The 23,301-nt window shown below is 46.4% G+C and overlaps 1 protein-coding gene across 1 annotated transcript in view; it reads right to left on the reverse strand.

Annotated features, from left to right (window-relative positions):
- Positions 1-23,301, reverse strand: part of Aopep (aminopeptidase O (putative)) — a 226,184-nt gene that overhangs the window by 197,575 nt on the left and 5,308 nt on the right. The window contains exons 2-4 of the mRNA XM_051194140.1: positions 20,420-20,586; positions 12,211-12,218; positions 91-236 (exon numbers count right to left, since the gene is read on the reverse strand). Coding sequence (XP_051050097.1) covers positions 91-236; positions 12,211-12,218; positions 20,420-20,586 — 321 coding nt within the window. The remainder of the gene's footprint in view (positions 1-90; positions 237-12,210; positions 12,219-20,419; positions 20,587-23,301) is intronic.

Below are 23,301 nucleotides of genomic sequence, written 5' to 3' on the forward strand. Positions count from 1 at the left end.
AGGTCCATTGTCGCCCAGTTTCTTGCCCAGTTTCTCGGCAGGAATGACTCATATTCCCAAAGTGAAGTCAGAAAACTCCCCAACACAAACCTGGAGTCAGCTTTCAAAGGCAGGAGAGGGCGCTCTGCCTCCGGATCATCTGATGGGGATGTCTTGGGCTTCACTTCTGTCCAGTAACCCACTGCAATTGTGAAGGTAGAGGCTGGCATTGGCATGGTCACGTAGTAATGCCAGCTCTCGCGCCCTATAAACAGAGAGCAGTTGTCGTGAGGCACTCGCAGGGCCTGTGGGACAAAGTAGCAATAACTCATCCTAGAGGCAAGCCAGGCCACCTGAAGGGGAGATATGCCTGCAGGCCCCAGACAAGTACAGGAGGGATGCAGGTCTGAAGGCAGCTAGGGAGGGCTGGGTCTCCTCCAGAGACTGGTCTGAAGCCATCAGCAAGGCTAACTCTAAATGGTGGTGCTAAGGTCGCCACTAAGCTGCAAACACAGAGGGCTGCCGCGCTGGCCCCGGGCTGCCGCGGACACAAGGACACACACATCCTCTTCTTCCCCCATGGCTGGCATGGAGAAGGAAATGTGGCTGATATTTGATGAAGAAATGAATCAACGAGGAACGATCATTTCTGTGCTGTAATCCAACTATTTTGCCTGAATTCAATTAAAGTCACTCTAAGATGGATACAGAAGGAAAATATGAAATTATAGAAAGGAAGTGCCTAGGTTTTAGTTCTGACTTAATAACCAATTAGCTGTGGAAATGTGGGGCCTACCTTCATCCCTCTAACTATGTAGTCAATCGCCCTAACAACCAGAGCGTATGCAAAGCCGATGGAGAGCGTTCGCGGCACCAAGGACTCCCACCCCAGCTCAGGATGTAGTCTCTACTTGTCCAGACATGAGAGAAGTTGTTTCTCAAATACATAATGGATAATTTACAATCCTAGGTCTCTCTCAATTCAGAGATGAGGAAGCAAACTTCTTGTTTCTGAAATCTGAACACATCAGATTTAGCATGCCATTCTTACAGAAGTGTCTGCTATAAACTGATAGTTCACAGAGCCAGGCATGGCAGCAGGTAATCCTTGGCTACGTGGCAAGCTTAGAAAGTCTGGAAAATAGCCTGAGATACATGTGCCTTCCTCTCATGACTGGGGAATCACACATGCACATGCACATGTACGCGCGCGCGCACACACACGCGCGCGCACACACACACACAGTATTCCTTTACGCTGTGTGGTGAACCTATGTCGCTGTGATTATTTTAATAAGGAAGCTGACTGGCCAATAGCTGAGGGTTAAGTGGGATAACCAAGCTGAGGATGATTGGGGGTGGGGGTGGGGGATGGGGGTGGAGGGGGAGTGGAGGGTGGAGTCTGAAGAGCATCGAGAGATATAATAGAGAAAAGCAAGATGGACATGCCACACTGAGGAAAGGTACCAATTAATTGAAAATGTAAGAGCTACTTAACAATACTGAGCTACTGGCCAAGCATTTATAATTAATGTTAAGCCTCTGTGTGTTTATTTGGAAGCTGCGGGTGGGACAAAAACTTCTGCCAACACACACCACACACACACACACACACACACACACACACACACACACGCACACACACCACACACCACACACACGCACACACCACACACATACACACACACCACACACACACACACACACACGCACACACACCACACACACACACACCACACACACACCACACACACACACACACCACACACACACCACACACACACACACACCACACACACACACACCACACACACGCACACACACCACACACACACACCACACACACACCACACACACACACACACCACACACACACCACACACACACCACACACACGCACCACACAGACAATTTTTTAAGATGTATTTATTTTATGTGTGTGTATCTAGTGCCGGCAGAGGTAAGAAGACAGTGTCAAATCCCTGAGAACTGGAGTTGCAGATGATCCGAGAGCCAGTCAAACCCAGGTCCTCTTTGAGAGCAACTTGTGCTTTTAAGCACGGAATCGTCTCTCCAGCCCCTTGTACGACTGCTTTTGAAAAGCTTTGGTGTAAAAAGAAAAGAAATCCCAAATCCAAATCTAAGGGCTAGAGCTAGTGACTACCTATAGTATTCTTTTCAGAATTCACTGTGGATAACCGGGGCTTTGCTTTAAAAAATAATCGAAACCCTAGGCATTAGGGATGTAGATCACTCGCTTCATATGCACACACAGGCAGAGAGGTCAGAAATTCAAGCTTGTCCTTGGCTACATCCCGAGCTCAGACCAGCCCTAGCTCTCTATCTAAGAACCTGGGATCAGGTAGAAATGGAACCCCGGATGGAAACTCTGGGCGTGCCTCTAAACCCCACCCCCCGACACTATTAAATAACAGTAAACACTATTGTTTTGTTTTTGACAGAGACTGGCATGGAATTCAGAATGTAGAGATGTAGGTGATGCTGGCTCCGATCTCCCAATCCTCCCACCAAGTGCTGGGATGACAGATAAGCGTGCCCTACTGTACTCAGGAAAGAGCTGGCTGAACTCATTTAGTTTAGGCAGAAACAGTAAGAACGAAGAAAATAAGGCAGAGCAGCTACAGAGTACAGGAAGCTGCAGGAAGACCGACAGAGCTGGCAAAAGACAGCACAGACCCACGTCTTGTGGGCAGTGGTGTGATACCTTGATTGGGTTCTGACAAATAAAGCTTGCTTGCAGTCAGAGGGTGGAGCCAGCCTCTAGCTAACCATGGAGGTTTGGAGGACTATAGATAGAGGAGACAGGAAGTAGTACGGTGGGACAGAGGAATGAGAGAGGTAGGAAGCAACTGGTGGCTGCTTCCAGTTCCCTGGTCTTTCGGGTTCTTACCCCAGTATTTGACTCCCAGGTTTTTTTTTTTTTATTGCTAAGACTAATAAATCACAGTAGAGAATGAATGGAACCACAAGCATCATCTCTTACTTGGGGCCCAGACTGCTGGTAGCTAAGCTTTTGCCCAGAAGGAAGGAGACTGACGGAGCCGGTGATCCAATAGCAGAAGCCGGATCACACAGGTACTGGAGGTCTGTGATCAGCTATTATGCACCTAGGACTGCCAGTCTGTTTCTTAAAGTACTCCTCCCAAGTCTTGGGAAACCAAGAATCTTCAAGGCACTTGCAGAAAGCCCAGGGGTCAATACTGAGAGAACAAAGCAAGCAGAAAATGCACCTGGACGACAGTGAGCACACTCAAGACGTTAACACCACCAGACACAAACAGTCTGAATTAAGGGACTGCATTGCTGGAGATGGAGGAAGAGTGGGTTGGGGGAGGGGTAAACGGAAGTGGAGGGGTACAGGAGGAGAGACTGCTGTGGTCAGTATGTAAAATAACTGAAAAAATGTTATTTAAGTAATATCTTTATAAAGAGAGAGAGAGGATGTATTGCAATCCTACAGAAACAGTTCTTAGAAAGCACGTCATCAGTAAAGATAAAGCCTTATGGCAGAAAAGAAAGACTCGGTCGGTAAAGGGATGAGATGAGACACTGGGGTGAAGAAATCTCCCAGAGGGTCAAGGAAAATGTCAACTCAAACCAAGCCAAGTTAAAAAAAAAAAAAAAAAAAAACCAGCAAGAATAGGGGAGAAGAAGAAGGTGCTATTAGGAGGCGCACCGCCCAAGTGGTAGAGTTCCCCCAAAACGTGGCAGAGAAAAGAGGAGAGGACCTTCAGCTTAAAACCCAGGGGATTACCCCAAAGGGGTCTTGGGACTCCAGACCAAAAGGACAAACACCCGAGATGCACCAGGACTGCTCTGAAACTGCAGCAGGAGACTGAAGACAAGACCCTACGTTTTCAGACACACAGAGCTTACAAACATCCACCTCCCACACACCCATACCCTCCGGAAGCTACCAGTCTACAGAAGTGTGCTTCAAAAAGACGCTGGAGAAGAAAGGACGCCCGCAGAACCATGAACCGTGCGCCCGTGGAGGGTGCCTAAGGGCCCAGAGAGAACCCTTGAGGAGACCAGAGAGTCCAGGGTTGATGAACGCATGGACATCGCGACAGCACAGCGCTATTATTCACTCCAAGAAGAAAGAACACACAGAAAAGACACAATCACGGCTTTTCTACAAGGCTCTCGGTCCTCACACACACAAACTTGAAATATTGATGCAACCTGAGTCCTGTGACCTACAAGGAGAAGAAGGGACACTGGGAAGTCCCAGCTCTGAATAACCTAGCACCTTATCAAGGGATGGAAGGGATGTGTGTGTGTGGGGGGGGGCACCAAGAAGCCGGGAACAGAGAGAAGCAACCACTTATTTTATTTATTTTTGCCCATAGGTAAGTGCTCGAACACTGTGCTAGGTTCTCAGCTTCCTTTTCCCTTTCTATTCCGAGACAGAACCTCACTAAGTACCTGGGCTGGCCTTGAACTAGAGTTCTTTCTGCCTCAGGCTCCAGAGTAGCTGGGGGTACAGGTGTGTCCTGCAAGGCCTACCTGAAAGTGCTTATTTCTTAAGCAGGAAGGATGATGGGAAGGTAAAACAAGATGATTCATGGCTCTTTGGAAAAACAAAACAAAACAAAAGAATATAATAAAAGGAACGATTATTTTTGGTTCTTAAATGTTGTATTTTAATGTAAATAATTAAAATCAAATAATGTAAAGGCAACTCTTTTTCTCTTTTGATTGGCCTCAACCCCATGGCAACTCTTCTCTCAACTACCCCAGAGCTGGGGCTGCAAGAGTCACCACACTCAGAAAAAAGTACAGTACTAAAGTGATAAAGCACATCATCGACTGGAGGGAGCAGTCTAGAAATAAGCGTGCAGCGTTAGGGATGACACTGTGTCCGCCGGAACTCAGACTCAGCTATTCTGCCGTCTGTCTACTTTCAGAGTCTTGTGGAGACGCAGGGACTGAAACAATTTCTAAGTTCACCAGGAACTGGAGGGCCAGGTGCATGAGGGCAACTCACCTGGCCCTCAGGGTGAACTGGGAGGACACTATGGGACACAAAGGCGCAGCGTTGAGTAAGAGGCCTGGAGGGGTGCAGGAAAAGCCACAGCTTAGGGATCAGCCACCGCAAACCTGAGCTGAGGTCCAAAAGAGACATTCGGAGCCGCTGTTCCTCCCTCAAGGTCTTCTCTGAAGTTAAACAATGGAAAGTGTGTGTGTGTGTGTGTGTGTGTGTGTGTGTGTGTGTGTGTGTGTGTGTGTGTGCATGTAACATTTGCTGGGTGGTGGCGGTGTACACCTTTAATCCCAGTGCTTGGGAGACAGAGGCAGGCATTATCTCAGCTAGTTCGAGGCCAGCCTGGCCTACAAAGTGAGTTCCAGGATATCCAGAGCTGTTATACAGAGAAATCCTGTTTTGAAAAAAAAGAAAGAAAGAAAGAAAGAAAGAAAACAAAACAAAAAACAAACAACAAAAACCCAAACATTTGCTTGGCTTCAAGTACGTACCATCATAGGCCACACCAGTGGGTTGGCCCTTAGGAATACAGATCCAAAGGCCCTGGATGGTTCATCAAGCTTCTAGGGAGTGTTTCTCAAGCACATCTGTCCCTGAACATGTGTCCTGATTCCTGCTTCTCAAAGCACATCTATCCCTGAACATCCGTCCCAATAGTGGGCCACCTAGAGCCAACCTTGGACTGTGGAGAATGCCCTGTGCCCTGGGAAGGGCTTTCAGTTTGGACTATGAGGACATTTGTAGAATTTTCATAAGAAGAAAAACCTCTTTGGTGTTGCTCTTGGGTTGCTCTGCTGTGAGTCTCTGTGAGTCTCCAGAGAGTCTCCCATCTGTAGTCAGCCTGCCTTGCAGACAGAACTGGTAAGGGTTTATTTCTTTCCAGAATTGCCATGGGTCGATGCTGGCTCTGGAAATGCTGGGGGCCAAGTTTCTGCTCTATACCTGCTAGCTGGAGCACGTTAGTATCTTTGGATACACCACATTCCTCATGTGTGCCAGAGGAGCAATCATAGTGCCTGTCTCACGGGATCAGGTGAGGGATAAAATGGCTAATGCAGATGGACGTCACGAGGCACAGTGCTGGCCACAGTGTTTGTCCTCGCCATTGTCACTGATGCCATCACCATCTGCAACCTCTCTGCTCTATAGCTGCCTCTCCCAGCCACTCCAGATGACTTTCTGAAGGCAGAAGCAAGCAAGGATGTTTGAAGGTATGGCTGCCACATGTGCACCGAAACCATGACCTGATGAGGCCCACATTTGGGATTTAAGGTTGAATGGCATTAAAAACGCAGTACAAACAAAGGGATGCCTTTTAAGGAGAATGACAGCCCAAAGGGGGCATCCTGCATGACTTCATACAGAATGGGCCATTTGGAGACTATTTAAATGGTGTTTACTTTCAGTGAGCTGTCCTCCATGAAACAGACAGTGAACGCCTTCATTTTCCTTTTTATTCAACTCACTTGTACCCAACCCCCTCACAGAACCAGCTGCAAAACAAAGAGGACACGCTGTACTTACATTAGCCCAGAGGTTTTGCTCAGTGGAAACCAGGAGCCCTTCACACCCTGGATGATTTCAAGCCAGGCCTGGACTTATTATGAGGGCAGCAGAGATGGGGGCTGTGGGAACATCCAGGAGCAACGGTGTTCCTCGCACAGGTTTGAGCAGCCAAACTCGTCTACTTTTACACAGATTCTGTAACTCTGGGCTTATGACCCCCTCAAAAAAGAGACCAGAGTTCTTTACGCCTCACACACACCCCCTCTGCCATTTCCTCACATTGGAATATATTTAGGGGCACGTTGCAATAACCTCACAAGGTGCTCGTATAGTGAGACATCTGTCTCACAGGCATAGTAGCAGCTAGGATAAGATCCAAATAAATACTTCCATCTTCAAAACAGGGCCGGAAATTTCCTTGGAGATAAGCTGGGTTTTGCAGCAGTAACAGGACTTGAAAGGGGTTGATTTTCAAGTAAAAAGAGACAATGTAAGAAGCTGGTTTTGGCTAGTTATAAGAACTCACGTAGCACGTACAGAGGGAGCTCTGGGTTTGACGCCCAGCACATTACATATATTGCAATAAAATTTTACTTCTGAAAGTAAGTACAACATAACCTAGAAAGCCCAGATACAATTACCAGGATCACAGTTTTCACTTACTGCTCTGAACACTGTCCTTGGAATAGATTTGGAGGACTTTCTTCATAAGGAGATAGTAGGGTAATTACCAGTGAAGAGGGGGAACAAGATTGAAAAAGCACTCAGCTCTTGGGGTGACAGCGGGGGGGGGGGGAGGATGAGACTGTGACACTATTTGAGACGGGTATTTTTATGAAAGGGGAGAAAAGTAGAACAATCGAGGTCCTGTAGTCCCTCTTTGGTCATACCAGTTAGCAACAGTAAACCAATGGGGTATATGGGTGGTCAACTCCTGCATACCTGGTATACCACCGAAACTTCAAAGGCAGCTACGGCCGCACAACCACCTCACTGCTGCGCAGGCAGGAGCAGGTTGGCTTTAGCTCCACAAAGCTGAGCATCTCACAGAGTGGCTGACATTTAAAGAGTTAGCTGAAGGTTGTTGTTTAATTGGCAGAGTGCTTGCGTAGCACCTAAGAAGCCCTCAGTGCAAGCCTTAGCGCCGCTTACACCGGGTGTAGTGGTGCAAATCTACCAGGCCAGCAGTGGCGGTGGGGGTGGGGGAGGGGTGAAGGCAGGACACATATCCAGGGTCGTCATTGGCTGTGTAGCAAACTTGAGGCCAGCCTGATCTAATTTGAGATCTTGTCTCAAATTAAAGAACAGAACAACAACAAAAATAAACCAATAAACAAAAACCAGTTCAAGGCCAGACAGGTACATGAGATCTTTAAAAAAAAAAAAATGTTTTCATTGAAAATTAAAACGGGCACTAAAAGTCTTACTATTGGAAGTACTCGTATGCCTTTGGAAGCTTTCTGCTACGGGCTGGAGAAGCAGAAAGAAGCCCTCAGCAATGTCCACTTGGCATGTGCTGTCGTTCAACAGATCACATTTCTCTCCTCAAATCTAATGTATTTTCTACCTTAACACTGCTACTCTGGCTACAATTCTTTCTTCAGAGACTCCGGCCCAAACTATTCCATATGGCAGGAACGCTTTGAGAACAGCATCACAAGAATAAATGCATTCATGAGCACACAATAACTGTATTACGTAAGTATGTATATCACAGAAACATCTGTAAGTAAAATGTACATATAGAAAGAAACGTGGGCTCCCAGCCTTCACTGTTCTTCCTTCTCCATCCTCTGGTACTGCAGCAAACCCTAGTGTCCCTTCTGCCGTGACTGTTGAGATGCTGCGTTTGCACGGCCTACTTCAAGAGTCGTTGGCACCACAGGCGCAGCCACGGCCATCACAGTCCTCCACTGTTGCTCAAGGGCTGTCCCTGGCAGCAAGGTGGGCCAGTGAACATCAGACAATAGCTTCACAGGCCAAGGCTACCCTACAAGGCCTCTCTGTCCAGCGGGGTGTGCACCTGGGCCCAGGACACCAGGAGAGAATAACCTTCAGAGGTAAAAGAGCGCCACCTGCTGAAGTGGGTGGTGCCGGTCTACTGTGCGCATCCTAAAGGATGAGTCTCAGGGCTTCACGGCTTCCCTAAGGGCGCCAGGCTCGCTAGTCTACCAGGTCTCCCTGGATGTACACAGCTATAATGCAGACAGCGAGTGTCTCTGAAACACAAAGGACATCGGTGGGCACAACACCACCTTTCCCGACGGTTGGTTAGAAGGCAAACTTTAATGCCTTGCATTCAAACATTTACACATGCCTAGTCCAAGAGAAAAATGCATAGTTGTAAGAATCAGTGAATAAAACATATGCTGCCAGAAACACTGTGGTCTAAAACAAAACAAAACAAAACAAAACTTCTATGTATTATGTGTATACTGAGCACAGAGCTAGGAGGCAAGTGAGCCAGGACAATAAAGCACAAATTAAAGAACTGAAAAGTGTATGACATCATCTGAGTCCACATGGGTGATAGAACAGGAGAACACAAACAACCCTGGCTGGAGGGCAGCTGTCTACTGGAAAGATGTGAGTGCTTATGATGCATGACCCCCTTCAGAGCAGACCCACCCCACCCCTCCAGAGTACCTGTGTTCACTAGTCCAGAGTGAGTTTCCAGTTCCCAAACCAAGGAGCTTTCTCTACTTTGCATTTTCTGCATTTCCTAAATGCCTTTTGCTTTACTGCCTCCTTGTACACACAGTCCTTATTGTGCCCTGTGGGAGCATTTTCAACTGTGTTGCTTGTTTTGACACAGTAAAAGGGGGGAGGGAAAGCTGGCTTTTAGTCTGGGTGGGGGGGTTCTGGTTCCTTAAACCATTTTTCCTAGAATTTCACAGTCACGAAAAAGAGAATGTCCAAGAACTGGTCTATCAGACAGGCCAGAGAATAGCAAGTAACATTTACACTTTTTTTCCCCCTTTCAAAGCAGGGTTTTCTCTGTGCAACCTGGCCGCCCTGGAAGTCGCTCTGTAGAGTAGACCTTGAATTCAGAGATTCACCTGCCTCTGTGTTCTAAATGCTGGGATCGAAGGTGCATGCCCCTCCTCATGCCTTATTTCGAAAATGAAAGAGAAGATCCTAGAAAAAGGAATTTATTTAATTTGAAACATGCCAGCTTAGATTTATACAAATAAAGCCAGTGGACTGTAGAGATGGCTCAGAGACTAAGCCCACACACTGCTCTTAGAGGTGCCAAGTTTGGTTCGCAGCACCCACACCCAGGGGCTCACAACCACCCACATCTCTAGCTCCAGAGGATCTGATGCTCTCTTCTGGCCTCTGCTGGAACTACACTCAAGTAAATACAATCTTAAAAGAAAAATTACCAGGGGAAAACGATAGCATATCCCTTCCTTCCTTCCTTCTCACTCTCTCTCTAAACTCTTACTTAGAGAAATCAGCAATGAGCATTGAATCACCTCTGTCATTACTTACAGTGGTTTTCAGCCAGGAAATGTTACTTTCATCTGATTACACAGGCCATATTCAACACATACATTTCTTATGACAGCTGCTGTTGGATGGACCTGTCCATTAGCCTTCTTTTCAGAAACTGTTAGGAAGAACGATTTCCCATGAAACACAGACTTAGAGTACTCTCTTCTGCTTTTTGTTTCCTGTCCAAGGGCTGCTGCCATTTGTGTGATTGGCTCCCAGATGCTTGTGTCTCTCAGGAAATCAGCTAGTGCCCGGTGAGCGTGCTAATGGGGCCGATGGAGTGTCACTGTGATGGAGCCAGCCCAGCTGGGCGGGGCTGGGCGGGGCTGGGCGGCTCCTGCTTCCAGGGACTGCAGAATGGAGGACCCAGAGGGCAGGCCTAGCAGAGGGGCCACCACCGCCTCCTATCACACACGCCTCTCTGATGAGGCCTGCGGACTTAGCTGTGGGTGCCGTCCACACTCATAACAACCACTCTGAGACCCATCCAATATGGGCTTTAGCAATACTGCTCACTGCTTGTCCTCTGATCAGCTATGGCCGCAGGAACAGTTACTTCTCCTTTTCCACCCCAATCTGTGCTCAGGTTGGGCTGGGAAATGTTTTGTGAGGTGCCAGTGCCGAGAACAGGAAGTCCCAGCGAGTGTCTCTTTAGGGACTGCTCTCCCCTGGAATTCTAAAGACGAGAAAGGTCCACAAACATTCCTGGGAATAGTAAAGTTACCTGTGAAAATGTTACATTTAATGCTTTTTCTGGTTTTTGTTTGTTTGTTTGTTGTTTTGGGGGGGGAGTCTCATCGTATAGTCCAGGCTGACATTAAACTCTTGCTCCTATTGACTTAGTCTCCTGATTATTCTAATCTTTTAATGTTAATCTTTTAACAGACAGATTGACAAAAAGAAATGGTAGAAATTGGAAAACATTTTCTGTAAAGGAACAAGAGAGCAAAATCTGGTCCTGTGACCCTTCCTTGCAAGTGCTTGCCTGTGCTTGGAAGACACCGCAGGCAGCAGTCATAACCCAGTAAAACTTATTTACAAGCTCAGGCTGCGGACAGAGGCCACCGATGGGCTGTAGCATGCTGGTGCTTGGAAGCATCCGGTCCTAGCTGCTTACACAGCCCCTTTGGCCAAGTGGTCCCGGTTTTAAGGATGGAAGAAAGGTGCTATGGAACCTTCTTCCATGACTAAGGGAAGCACTGAGGCCTGGCATGTGTCAGGGGTGAACCTGAATGGAGGCCTACAGAGACCAAGGAGTCAAAGCCAGGGCTACCTTAGAGAACCCAAGATGTTGGAGATGCCAGAATCGTGGGACACCTGCTGAGGAGAGCTGCTAGCAGGGAGCAGAACCAGCCCGAGAGAAAGGAGCTAAAAGGCAAAGGAGATCTGCAGAGCGTTTTCACATCAGACATGGAGCTGCAGAGTTTAGAGTTTGCCCAGCTGGTTTTTGGTCTTGCTTTGGTCCAGAATCTCCTCACTATGCTTGCTTCCCTGTGTTTTGGAATGATAATGTGTATCCTGTGCCATTATATGTTAGAAATATGTGATCTGTTTTTTTACTTTGATTTTGCAGGCGATTACAGTTAAGAGATTGTATAAATCTCAGAAGAGACTTTGAACTTTGGACTTTTAAAGAATTTGAGACTGTGATAGACTATGGGGACTTTCTAAGTTGCATTAAATGCATTTCACATTATGACACCGTTATAAGCTTTTGGGTGCCAGGGAGTGGAGTGTGTAGTTTGAAAGGTATGTGGTAAAAAATGCGGTGTGGCCTTGCTGGAGTGGGTGTGGCCTTGTTTGCTGGAGTAGGTGTGGCCTTGTTTGCTGGAGTAGGTGTGGCCTTGCTGGAGGAAGTGTGGCCTTGCTGGAGTAGGTGTGGCCTTGCTGGAGGAAGTGTGTCACTATGGAGGAGTGGTTTGAGGTCTCTTTTGCTCAAGTTTCAATCAGTGTGACACTCACTTCACTTCCTGTTGCCTGAAAGATGTAGGACTGTCAGCTACCTCTCTAGCACCATGTCTGTCTGCACGCTGCCATGTCCCACCATGATGAGAACAGACTGAACCTCCGAACTGCAAGCCTCCACCTCAATAAAATGTTTTCCTTTATAAGAGTTGCTGTGGTCATGGTGTTTCCTCATAACAACAGAAACCCTAACTAAGACAAATACCAAGTGGTCAGCCCTGAGGTCATATACATACAAATAATACAAAGCAGACTGAGCAGACTGTATGTGTGTATGGAAAAACTGAAGAAAAAGGAACCATGATTTCAAGAGGACGTAAAGCATGGGGAGGGGGTTTGGAAAAAAGAAAAGGGAAGAGGGTAAATGATTAAATATATTTGAATTAAAAAAATAAATACTATTTTAAAGAGTGAAGAACAACAGAGGAATCCAATACCAACCTCTGGTCTACACACACACACACACACACACACACACACACACACACACTCATGAACTCACACATATCCATACACTACACACACACAGAGAGAGAGAGAGAGAGAGAGAGAGAGAGAGAGAAAACTAAAAGCCAAATAACATCAAAGCATGTCTGAGAAGCAAATGTTGTTCTTAGCAGATTGAAGGAAAGTAGTAGGGAAGAAGGTACCACATAGTTCAGGGTAGGACAGGTATTCAACCACACTCATACATGCAGAACACACACATCATAGTAGGGCGGGTATTCAACCACACACATACATGCAGACCACACACAAACATCCAGATGCTCACATAGACAGAAAGACATACACACTCTATACATAGCTTTCTGGATCCACCAGCATCACTTTCTTATTGTGAGGGTAATTTCATTTTGGCAAATCTTAATCTCAGCATCAAATATAAGTTGTTGATTTAAATGTTAGTAACTTAGTAAACTATTGTATTTAACTTGTGATTTTATTTGCGTCTACAGTTGTACAAGAGTTACAACAGGTTTCTGGTTTTTAAAATATCATACTAATATCAATGGCCTCAGTCAACTCTGGTAAATGAGGGTTGGTTTTCACTCTCCAAGAACTAAAAATAGGGCTGGAGAGATGGAGATGGTGCAGCTGCTAAGAACACTTGATGTTCTTGCAGAGTGCCTGAGTTTGATTCCCAGCGGCCGCGTGGTAAATCTCAACAATCTCTATTCCAGTTCCAGGGGGTGTGGCGCCCTCTTCTGGCCTCTGCAGGTAGCAGGCATGCACATGGCAAACAAACACATTCAGGTAAATGTTCAAACACACAAATAAAAAATGAATCAGAGAAAAAGACAATGATGAGAAGCACTGCTAGGCACACAGAGTCATATCTATGTGTCAGTACCAAGGCGTGAATGAGAAGCGCGAATGAGAAAGTGTGCAGGTAGGAGAGGAGGAGGTTGTTAGAGATACAAGCGTCTTGGGAAGGTTAGTTACCAAGGGGTAGCTGCTATGGAAATGCACAGGTATCACTCTCTTATGGGGACTAAACAATTTCATGTCCTGACTCAATTCTGCATGTCAGGGGGTCAGACAGAGGGGAGAGGAAGATCCTGAACAAATAAAGCACAACTTGACAAGACGATTGCCAGTAAGACCTTAAAGCTGGGGCTGCCAGTTAGCTTTTAGCTGCCTATGTGAGACAGGGTTTCAGCCACATGTAGATGATGAACCGAGCCAAGGGAACTCAACATGTAGACACCCTGTCTGCTGGTGTACGTCAAAGACGGAAGCCATGGAGACTGAGGAAAATATACTTCAGCATCAAAGTACATGAAGACATCAGTCTAACACTCAAGAGGGAGAACAAACCTTTGACATCAATTTACTGCAGAAACCAAAGCCAAATTACGAAATTGGCCTTGTCGTTATGATATCAGGACATATAATTTCTAAGTACTGAATGCAAACATGAGGCTGACATGTCAGTGTGACAAGCTGGGCTCAGAGAACAAGTTTTTAAAAAATAAAGTGTGGAAATACCACATCATTTCAATCTCAAACGAAATTAGCAAAGAACAAAACTATCAGAGTATAAGCAGGGCTGAAGACTTGCAGAGAGCTTATACAAAGTGTCGGGTCCCACTGCAACACGGTAAAGACAAGTTTTGCACATAAATGAAAAGGCCAGCGTGAAGACTTGGAATCATGTACTTGTACTCTATGTGCCTAGAGCCTTAGACAAAGAATTCTCATAATCTCTACAGCCAAAATACACAAATTAAAAACTTCCAATGAGGGTGCAGATGGCGCTGTGGAACCTCAGTTTAAGGTGTGCTCCATTCATTTATGCTGTGAGATATTTGTTTAATGACGCAGAGATGTGTTGCATTCTTTTATGTTGCATTTGTTTAATGCTATAAAGCTGCGTGGTACTTTGCCTGTCCAAAACATCTGATTGGTCTAATAAAGAGCTGAATGGCCAATAGCTAGGCAGGGGACAGGGGCTATGCAGGGCTGGCAGGCGGGAGGAGAGAATAAACAGGAGGGGAAGAGGAAAAGAAGGGGGAGGAGCAAGAAAAGGAAGGAGAAAGAGAGGGCGCCAGGGGCTAGCCGCCCAGCCACATGACCAGGCATGGAGCAAGAAGGAAAAAGAGAGAGAGGCGAAAGCCCATTGGCAAAAGGCAGACAGGATAATTTAAGAAAAGCTGGCTGGAAACAAGCCAAACTAAAGCCAGGCATTCATAAGTAAGAATAAGTCTCTGTGTACTCATTTGGGTTATTTGAGAGCTGGGTGGGTGGGGGGTCCCCAAAAGAGTTAAAAAAACAAACTACAGATGCTCTACAAATAAAAACCCAAGGATGCGCGGTACAAATAAAAACCCAAGGATGTGCGGTACGTGCAGGGAAAATGCTCAACACCATTACCTATCAGAGAAATTCAAACTGAAACTGAGAGGCAGCCCTTCACACTGGCTAGAGGGCTAGCTTCAAAGACTGGTCGGACTAAGCACTTGCGATGGCTAACAGCAGCCAGGGCACTCACAGGCTGCCAGCAAGGACACAAGACCACGAGGGCAGATAACGAACCCCAATGTAAGTCTAGAAGCAAAAGCAGGTGCTTGTCACATGATCTAGAAGCTGTACTCTCAGGAATTCACCCAAGAAATGCAGGCCGTGTCTACTAAAAGAGTCGCAAATGTGAACATTACAGCATAATTTCTGAACTGGCCCAAACAACCTAAGTGTCTTACAATAGGTGAGTGGATTCACTAGGAGAACCCGATCCGATCCATGGATTAAAGGCTGAGCTACGGCCAGCCCCACTGGAATACCAGGCAGAGCGAACCTCCGGAGAGGGGAAATCAGGTCAGGGGCACAGCAGGGAGGACTGGAAAGGTTGAGATCACACCAGGAGCTCTGGCGAGGGGAACGTCCTGTGCTCCCACAGGACAATGTCTAGTCAATCGTGGGGGTGTGTATGCAGGGGTCAGAGCCCATTAAACAACACATTTAAAAGGACACACTCAGAGTAAGTTAACTCACACTGCACTACAACTGATTAGGAAGGAAGGTACCACATCTGGATCTAAAGTCTGAATTACAGAACATTTCAAAACCCAAAGTGCATGGGGGGCGGGGCAGCGATGCCAGACTTCCCTCAAAAATCAACCCCGAACGTAAGATTTATCCTCAAGACTGTCACATGGGCGACGGCAGCAATGGTAGTTATCTCAGAGAGCAAAGCAGTGAAGTAGGAAATGAGCATCCAGAGCTGGGTGTGGGGTGGACAGAACGGTGCCAGCACCTGGGAGGCAGAGGCAGAAGGGCCGGAGAAACTCAAAGACAGCCAGCATCCCCACCCAGCCCTCAGTGAATACGTTTCACAGTCAGTCAAAATAAAAGAGGACACTTAGAAGATGAACTATAACCCACTTTTGGAGAAAAAAAATCCTTTTAAAATATTGTCCTCAAACAACTGGGAAACAATTTAAGTTTTAAAAAAAAATCAAGAATGAAAAAAATCAGTTTAAACATGTATTGAACATATGACTTAAAACTGGGCAAAGTGCGAAACAGTCACCCCTGGAGATATAGCGCAAAGCAAAATAAGAGGGAAATGCACTTGAATCCCAGGTTGTATTAAACTTCCCAGTGCTCTAAAGGGAGACCAGCGCACACATGTGCCATCAACCCAGCAAAAAGATAGATGCTGAGTGAATGAAGCCAACGGCCTGCGCCATACTACATAGCAAGTCTGCCAGCAGCCGGGGGAACGCGAGTCCCTGTGTCAGAACAGGTAGCACAGGCATTGGAACCAACCATTGAGAAACGGAACCTCATGCCTCTGCACAGCGAATCCAAGAGGCAGCCCACAGAACCGGGAGCGTCTTCACCAGCCGTACTCCTAACGAAGGGTTAACGACCACCATACACAAAGACTTCTAAAAGCTCAACGCCAGCCAGCCAGCCAGCCAGGACCAAATTTAAAACTGGGGCATGGGATTAAACAGAATTTTCAAAAGAAGAGACACAAATAGCTGAGAAATATTTTAGACATCCTTGACCATGACAGAAATATAAATTTAAACTATTTTCAGATTTCACCCTGCCCAAGTTACCATAGCTAAGATTAGAAAGAAAGAAAGAAAGAAAAAAAGACAACACATACTGGCTTGGATGTGGGAAAGAGGAACTGTTGTTCACTGTCGGTGAGAGTGAACACTGGAGCAGTGTAATGGTTCCTCAGAAAGCTAGGAACATATCTACCACCTGACCCCAAAACTCTTCCCACAGGGTCCTGTATGCTATTACTGAAATACCTGACCATCTACACTTATGGCTGCTCTATTCCCAAATTCACAAAAGCCACAGAATAGAGACGGCACCGGCGTCCGTCAGCTGAGGAGTGAGTAACTTCCACAATGGACCATGAAATTATAAACCCTGCACATAAACGGGGGGTGGGGGGCAGAGACAATCACTCTGAGTGGGTGACTGCACGTCCTTTCTCTTGCGCGGATGCTGCTGTGGACAGTCGGGTACGTGTGCTTCGATCACAGTCCCACGGAAGCCAGGAAAGCAGTGAGCAGCCCGGGGGAGGACATCCAGGGAAGCAGGACAGAAGGCAGGCAGTAAGGGGGGAGGGGGACGCCGGGACAAAAGGGTTACACGTGGTGGGCGAGGGAGGGCGGGCAGCGTGGAGATGGGAGTACAGGAAGGACAGGCACCAAGCAAAGACCCTCTGAAAATGCCACCAAATCCTACTGCTGCGGAGTTCCCAAGACTGCTTTTACAGTGCGGAGACTTACTACCGGTCAGTGTGCATGTATGTATGTATGTATGTATGTATGTATATATGTATACATGCATACATACATACATATATGCACACACATATACACACATACACACACATATACACATACACATATATACACACACACACATACACACACGTACACACACATATACATACACACACATACGTGTACACACATATACACACATATACGCACACATATACACACATATATGCATACACATATACACACACATATACGCACACACACATATACACACATACACATATATATACACATACATACACACACATACACACACATACACACATAAACACACACATACACACATAAACACACATACACACATAAACACACATACACACATAAACACACACATACACACATACATACATATATACACATACACACACATATACACACACATATATATACACACATACACTCACATGTATACACACACATACACACACACATATATATATACACATATATACACATAAACACATACATATATACACACAACACACACATATACACACACACATATGTACATACATACACTCACATGTATATACACACATATATACACACATATATATATACACACACACACACATATATACACACACATACACACACACACACACACACACACACACACATGGAAATCCTGCAGTGGTATTTCTTACAAATACACAAGAAGTTTACAAGCTACGTTAAAACATTGCTTCCCCCAGACACCACGGTCTATTAAGTGAAAACCCCACTGCTAGAATGGGTCATCCCTCTCTCTGAGTTGTCAATGGAGCCCATAGACCCCCTAGATGGTGCAGACTATTGTCATTACTCCTGGTTCCCTTTCAGAACTCCACGGTAAGACTGTGTTGCTGAAGACAGTACATACCTGATTCACAGAACACACAGAATCAAGCAGGCGCTGATCTGGAAGACTCATCCCTGCAGGCTAGCTTGCACAGTAATGGAAACACACCACAGGGAGAAAAGGAGTCAACAGTTCTTACCCAGCTTGAACCCTGTGAGCTACTGTGATCCAGCTGTGGTGTGGAAAGATGCGCCCACTGCTGTGAGAGTGGCATGAATGTTCTAGGAGCAACCAGCCACTGTCTGACTGGATTTAAAGCCCACTCCACAGGATGGGACCCATGCCTGGCACCTTTAAGCGAGATAAAAATCCATGGGTGGCTGTCATAGGTCCCAGAGAAGAACCCAGGACTGTCATTCTGCTAAATGGGCATCGCAATAAACTGTCCCTAATCAATTATCTCTGTGCCCATAGATTAATGCATTTGTCAAGCTTCGCCAGAGAGCTTCTCTTTTACAGTGCAGAGAGACTTACAACCAGTCAACAGGCACAGAATAAGACATGGGACCTCTATACCATATTCCCTCCCCGCCAGGCTCGGGGTTACCTTGGAAAAAGTCAAGGACAAGAGTGCAGAGCCAGAGGAATAGATGCTTTCAGCAAATGGTGTTTGCTTGCCACGAACGATAGTGCTGCACCCAGGAACTCACAGCACCTGACACAATCGGCACAAGACCAAGCTAGCCAAAATCCCAGTACGGATCAGAAAGGAGCACGTGGAGCCCCAACCCTAGCTGAGGAGTTTCTGGCAACTGATGGCTTGGAGAAGAGGGATGTTCCAGTAGATGGTCTCACACCCATGCACATACAGGCAGCAAAAAATAGATAGAGTGTGAATGAAAAGGAGGGGAAGAGGTTGGCATAGGAGGGGTGAGAGGGTGAATATGATCAAAGTACAAATGTGGATTATGAAAGTCTCCAATGATTAAAAAGAAAAAAGGCACATGTGTGGCCAAAGGCTATCTCCAATGGACTGCAATGAACATGGTAATCACAAATTTAAAAATTAAAAATAGAGACTTTTAAGTCCTGTATTCATTTGTAAACATATTATCTAAAATCTACACTTAAAAATACAAATGTTAAGTTCAACAACCTGGTATACATGCAACACGTCTAACCTATGAAGAAGCAGATGTCACAAATCAGAAAAGATAAACTCGGCAGCCCTGAGGCTTTCCATGTGGGAAACGGGCAATGCTTAGGCCATCAAACTAAAAGAGGACCCGGACCCTTTCGTGACCCATGAGCTCCATAACCAGTCACAGTTCTCAGCGTGGAGCAAAGCAGCACTATCTGGAAAAACTGTGGGACTCATGGCACAGCCTAGACAATGCCCCAACTCGGACTCCATCACACATTCATTCATCCAGTCATCTCCTCGGGCACCTAACACAGCTCTATTGATCGCAGGTAAATGATCCTGTGATCGAAATATCCACCAATGGAAGAGTCAGGCAGATTCCGATGTACTCAAAAAAAAAAAAAAGCTAACATTTTAAATTGTATTTCTAAAATTCGTAACAAACTTACATATGTTCAATGTACACCATTCACAAGAAAAGCGGGTGCCATTGCTGTATACCGTAAGGGCAATTAGTACTTCTTGATACTCACGGATCTTAAGTACTGGGGGCGACGCAAAGTGTGAGTAGTCATTTTTTTCCAAATTATTTCATTTTCGTTTCTGACTTTTTGTATATTTCAAAGTTTTCTCTATTAAGTGCGTGGAAGGGGACACCATATTGTACACTAAGAAACAGTACTTTTTCCCCTGGCGTCAGCATGGCTGAAGATATCAAATGGGCAGCCAGCAAGTGCCTCACAGGAGAGCCGGGCAACGTGCTGGCTCTCGCCACCGTTTTTTTCTGACACACCCGAGTTCAGATTTCCAAGCCCAGCAAGCTGGCTAGCCTAAATACTACCTCTCAGGAAAACAGACAACCACATATAGATACCACTTCCAAACCACACACGGCTCAACTCTGACGTGTTCCCATGACATACTTGCCTATCCAGGAAGTCTTCAACTGAGACCACCCACGCTCGCTCCACAACGCATCAGGTAAGAGTCACTCTGGAATCATCTATGAACCGGTAGCTTTGGCGGGAGAGCCTGGAACCCCATGCCCAGACTCCCAAGTGTCCCCGCCCCCCACCCCTGTGCTTCTTCTGGGGGATTTTCATTCTAGCCTCACCAGCAAAGCTGCTCCTCAGAGACCACAGCATGGCTGGTGGCTCCCCGGGTCCGGTGCGTGCGTGCGTGCGTCACACCCAAGTTAAGAAAGAACACAAGTACAGTACCTTCTGGAAGCGGTGTGGGCTTGGCAGAATTTTCCCCACTCATTAAAACAACAGAAGGTGCAGCTGCTCGGACTGTGGCCTGCCATGTTGACATGGCAACGGGTGGCTCCTGGCATGGAAACAGGGCCCTGTTGTTGATGGGGGATCCCATGGTATAAACGCACGGCCTGCAGAAGACAAAGACAGGCAAGGGAAGGGTCTTTAGAACCAGTTGTCATTTATCTCACCACCATGGCAGGGAGGTCATGTTGAGCTTCTGCAAGTGGAAACATTTGAGGCTTTGTAGCTGACTCAAAGCACACTGAACCGAACATGCCAAGGGCCTGCTAAATCAATGGCTCAGTGGTTACTCCTCCCAAAGGAATCAAATATGTGAAAAGGTGTGTGTGTGTGTATGTGTGTGCGTGTGCGAGTGTGTGTGTGTTAAGAGGGAAAAAAATGGATAAGGTTTTAAATACTATTCTGCAAAGTTATAATTTATGCTCCCCTTAGGCCTTTCTGCCTTCAAAGGAAAAAGGCTTCAGAGACATTCTTACAGACTTTTTGGAAAGTATTCTGGAAAAGAAAACATGGCTGGAGATTTCTGTGATTATTAATCTTGGAAAAACAAGCGGTGGTCTCAAAGCCAATGTTGGCAGGCAGACCCTCCTGGTTCTGGAAACCGCCTTCTCAGATGGAGCCTTTGTGGGGAGCCCTTGTGTGGAAGCCAAGAACAGGGCTTGGCACAAACAGGATGGTAGAGGTCAAAGCAACCAGGCTTGGAAGACCAGAGGAGCAAGCCCATCACCAAAGCAAGGTATGAAACCCACAGCCTGAGTTAGGACTTGGTCCCTCCAAGTATAAACACCTCCAAACTACGCAGAATCCCTTTAAATCCATGATTAAGTCGTGGCTGACAGAGATAGCAAAGACCTGAAAATTCAGAGTAATCCATTCTCGCTCTGCAGAGAAGGCACAGCTACTGGCTTCTAAGGACAACCACTTAGGGAAAGAACAGCACTCTGTTTGCGTGGATTTACAACAAATGCCAATTAATTCAGCTTGACTTGCAGAAAAACTGTTTTCAGTGACGTCATTATGACTGAACATCAATGTGTCTGTACGGTATGTGAAAGATGGCTTTCCTCTATCAGCCAGGCCCAATCAAACAAAACAGAAAGAAAGAGAGAGGGAGAGAGGGAGAGAGAGAGAGGGGGGGCAGGGCAGGGCTCAGCAAGCAGAGAACTGTTACAAAAATGACAGAGTGAGGCCAGCCAGGGCCTGTGTTCATGGAGTAAGCAAAGGAAGACAAATCCTCTAAGCCCAGCATGCCTGCTATAGACCTTAAAGAGCATGGTGACTGGATTTGTAGGGAACAGGTCAGAACCACGTAGCCACTCTCTCTCTGCCGACTACTATGCAGAATGGTCTTTTCAGGAGAGAAGGGGGCAGCTTCTGGCCTGGAAGGTTCCAAGCTTGCCTCTTCCCATCACACTGATCCCTGTCAGAGGCTTTGATCAGCAATCGGCAGCTACAGAGCTGACTGCAGGAGTGTTGGGCAGACGGGAGCCTGGAAGGCCCCGATCGGATCTGTCGTGTGGCTTGATGGGGCCTTCCTAAAATGGGGCAAATGGCCGGGTCAGGGGTCACAGACACAGGAGGTCAGCCAGAACTATCCAGAAGCTTCTGAGGGTCACAAAGTGTACAGGCTCCCAATTTATTTCCATTTATTATTTTATCTAATAATACGTTTACAACTCTGTGTTTCAACAAAACTGTGACACGGTCTCCACCACCACGGGAAACCGCCCGCTTTCTTGTACCACATAGCAAAACCCAACATTTCTAGTAGAGGAAGTTCCACCAACCACGGCCTCCTCTCTCCTCCTAATCCATCTCATGGTGCCACTACTAAATCCAGAATTGACCAGTATCATCTAGATGGCAAGTTTAAAGACACTGTCACCTTGAAATGGTCAGGGCTTATTCAAGAGCGGCAATTTTTCTTGTAGAATAGGCAAAGGCAGGCTTTGGCCTTTGGAAGGCCCTCCTGGGGTCAGGTGAGAACATGGAGATCTTTCATGGAATTTCATGGAATGGTCTCACGTTAGGCATAATGAAATTAGGCTCTAGTTACAAACTTGGCTTGTTGGCAGCCTGGCTACAAAGGGCCCTCTCATGTCTGGGCTCTTGCCTTCCAATTTTACAATATACTACTCTAATCCTTGGTTATATAGGCCACTGCTATCTGTCATTTTTTGTTTATATTTTATTCTTTTAGGGCAAGCTTGGGGAATCCCTGCTGAAGAGGGGGAGGAAGGATTGTATGAACCAGAGAGATCAAGGACAACAAATAAATATTGAATATCCTTAGCCATCAGAGAAATAAAATTTAAACTACTTTGAGATTTCATCTTACCAGTTAGAATGACAAAATGAGGAAGGGGAAGAGAGGGAGGGAGGGAGGGAGGGAGAGAGGGAGGGAAGGGGGAGGAAGGGAGGGAGGGAGAGAGAGGGAGGGAAGGGGGAGGGAGGGAGGAAAGTCAATAAATGCTTGTGTGTATATGGGGAAGGGAACACCGATTCACTGCTGGTGGGAGTGTAAACAGTGGAGTCCCTCAGAGAGCTAGAAATGTAGCCACCATATCATATGGTCCAGCTAGGCGTATTCCAAAGGACTCTACATCCCACAACAGAGGCACCTACTCATCCTCCCCCACCCACGGCTACTCTAGTCACAATCGTTAAGAAATACAAGCAACCTAGAAGACCAGCCATGGACAAGTGGATAATGAACATGTGGTTCACATTTATAAAATGCAGTATTGTTTAACTATGAAGAAATGATGAGATCTGCAGGTAAATGGATGGCGTTGGCAGCAATATCTACATGTCATCTTATG

This window comes from Phodopus roborovskii, unplaced genomic scaffold (genome assembly GCF_943737965.1).
Source record: "Phodopus roborovskii unplaced genomic scaffold, PHOROB, whole genome shotgun sequence".
NCBI classification, from domain to species: domain Eukaryota; kingdom Metazoa; phylum Chordata; class Mammalia; order Rodentia; family Cricetidae; genus Phodopus; species Phodopus roborovskii.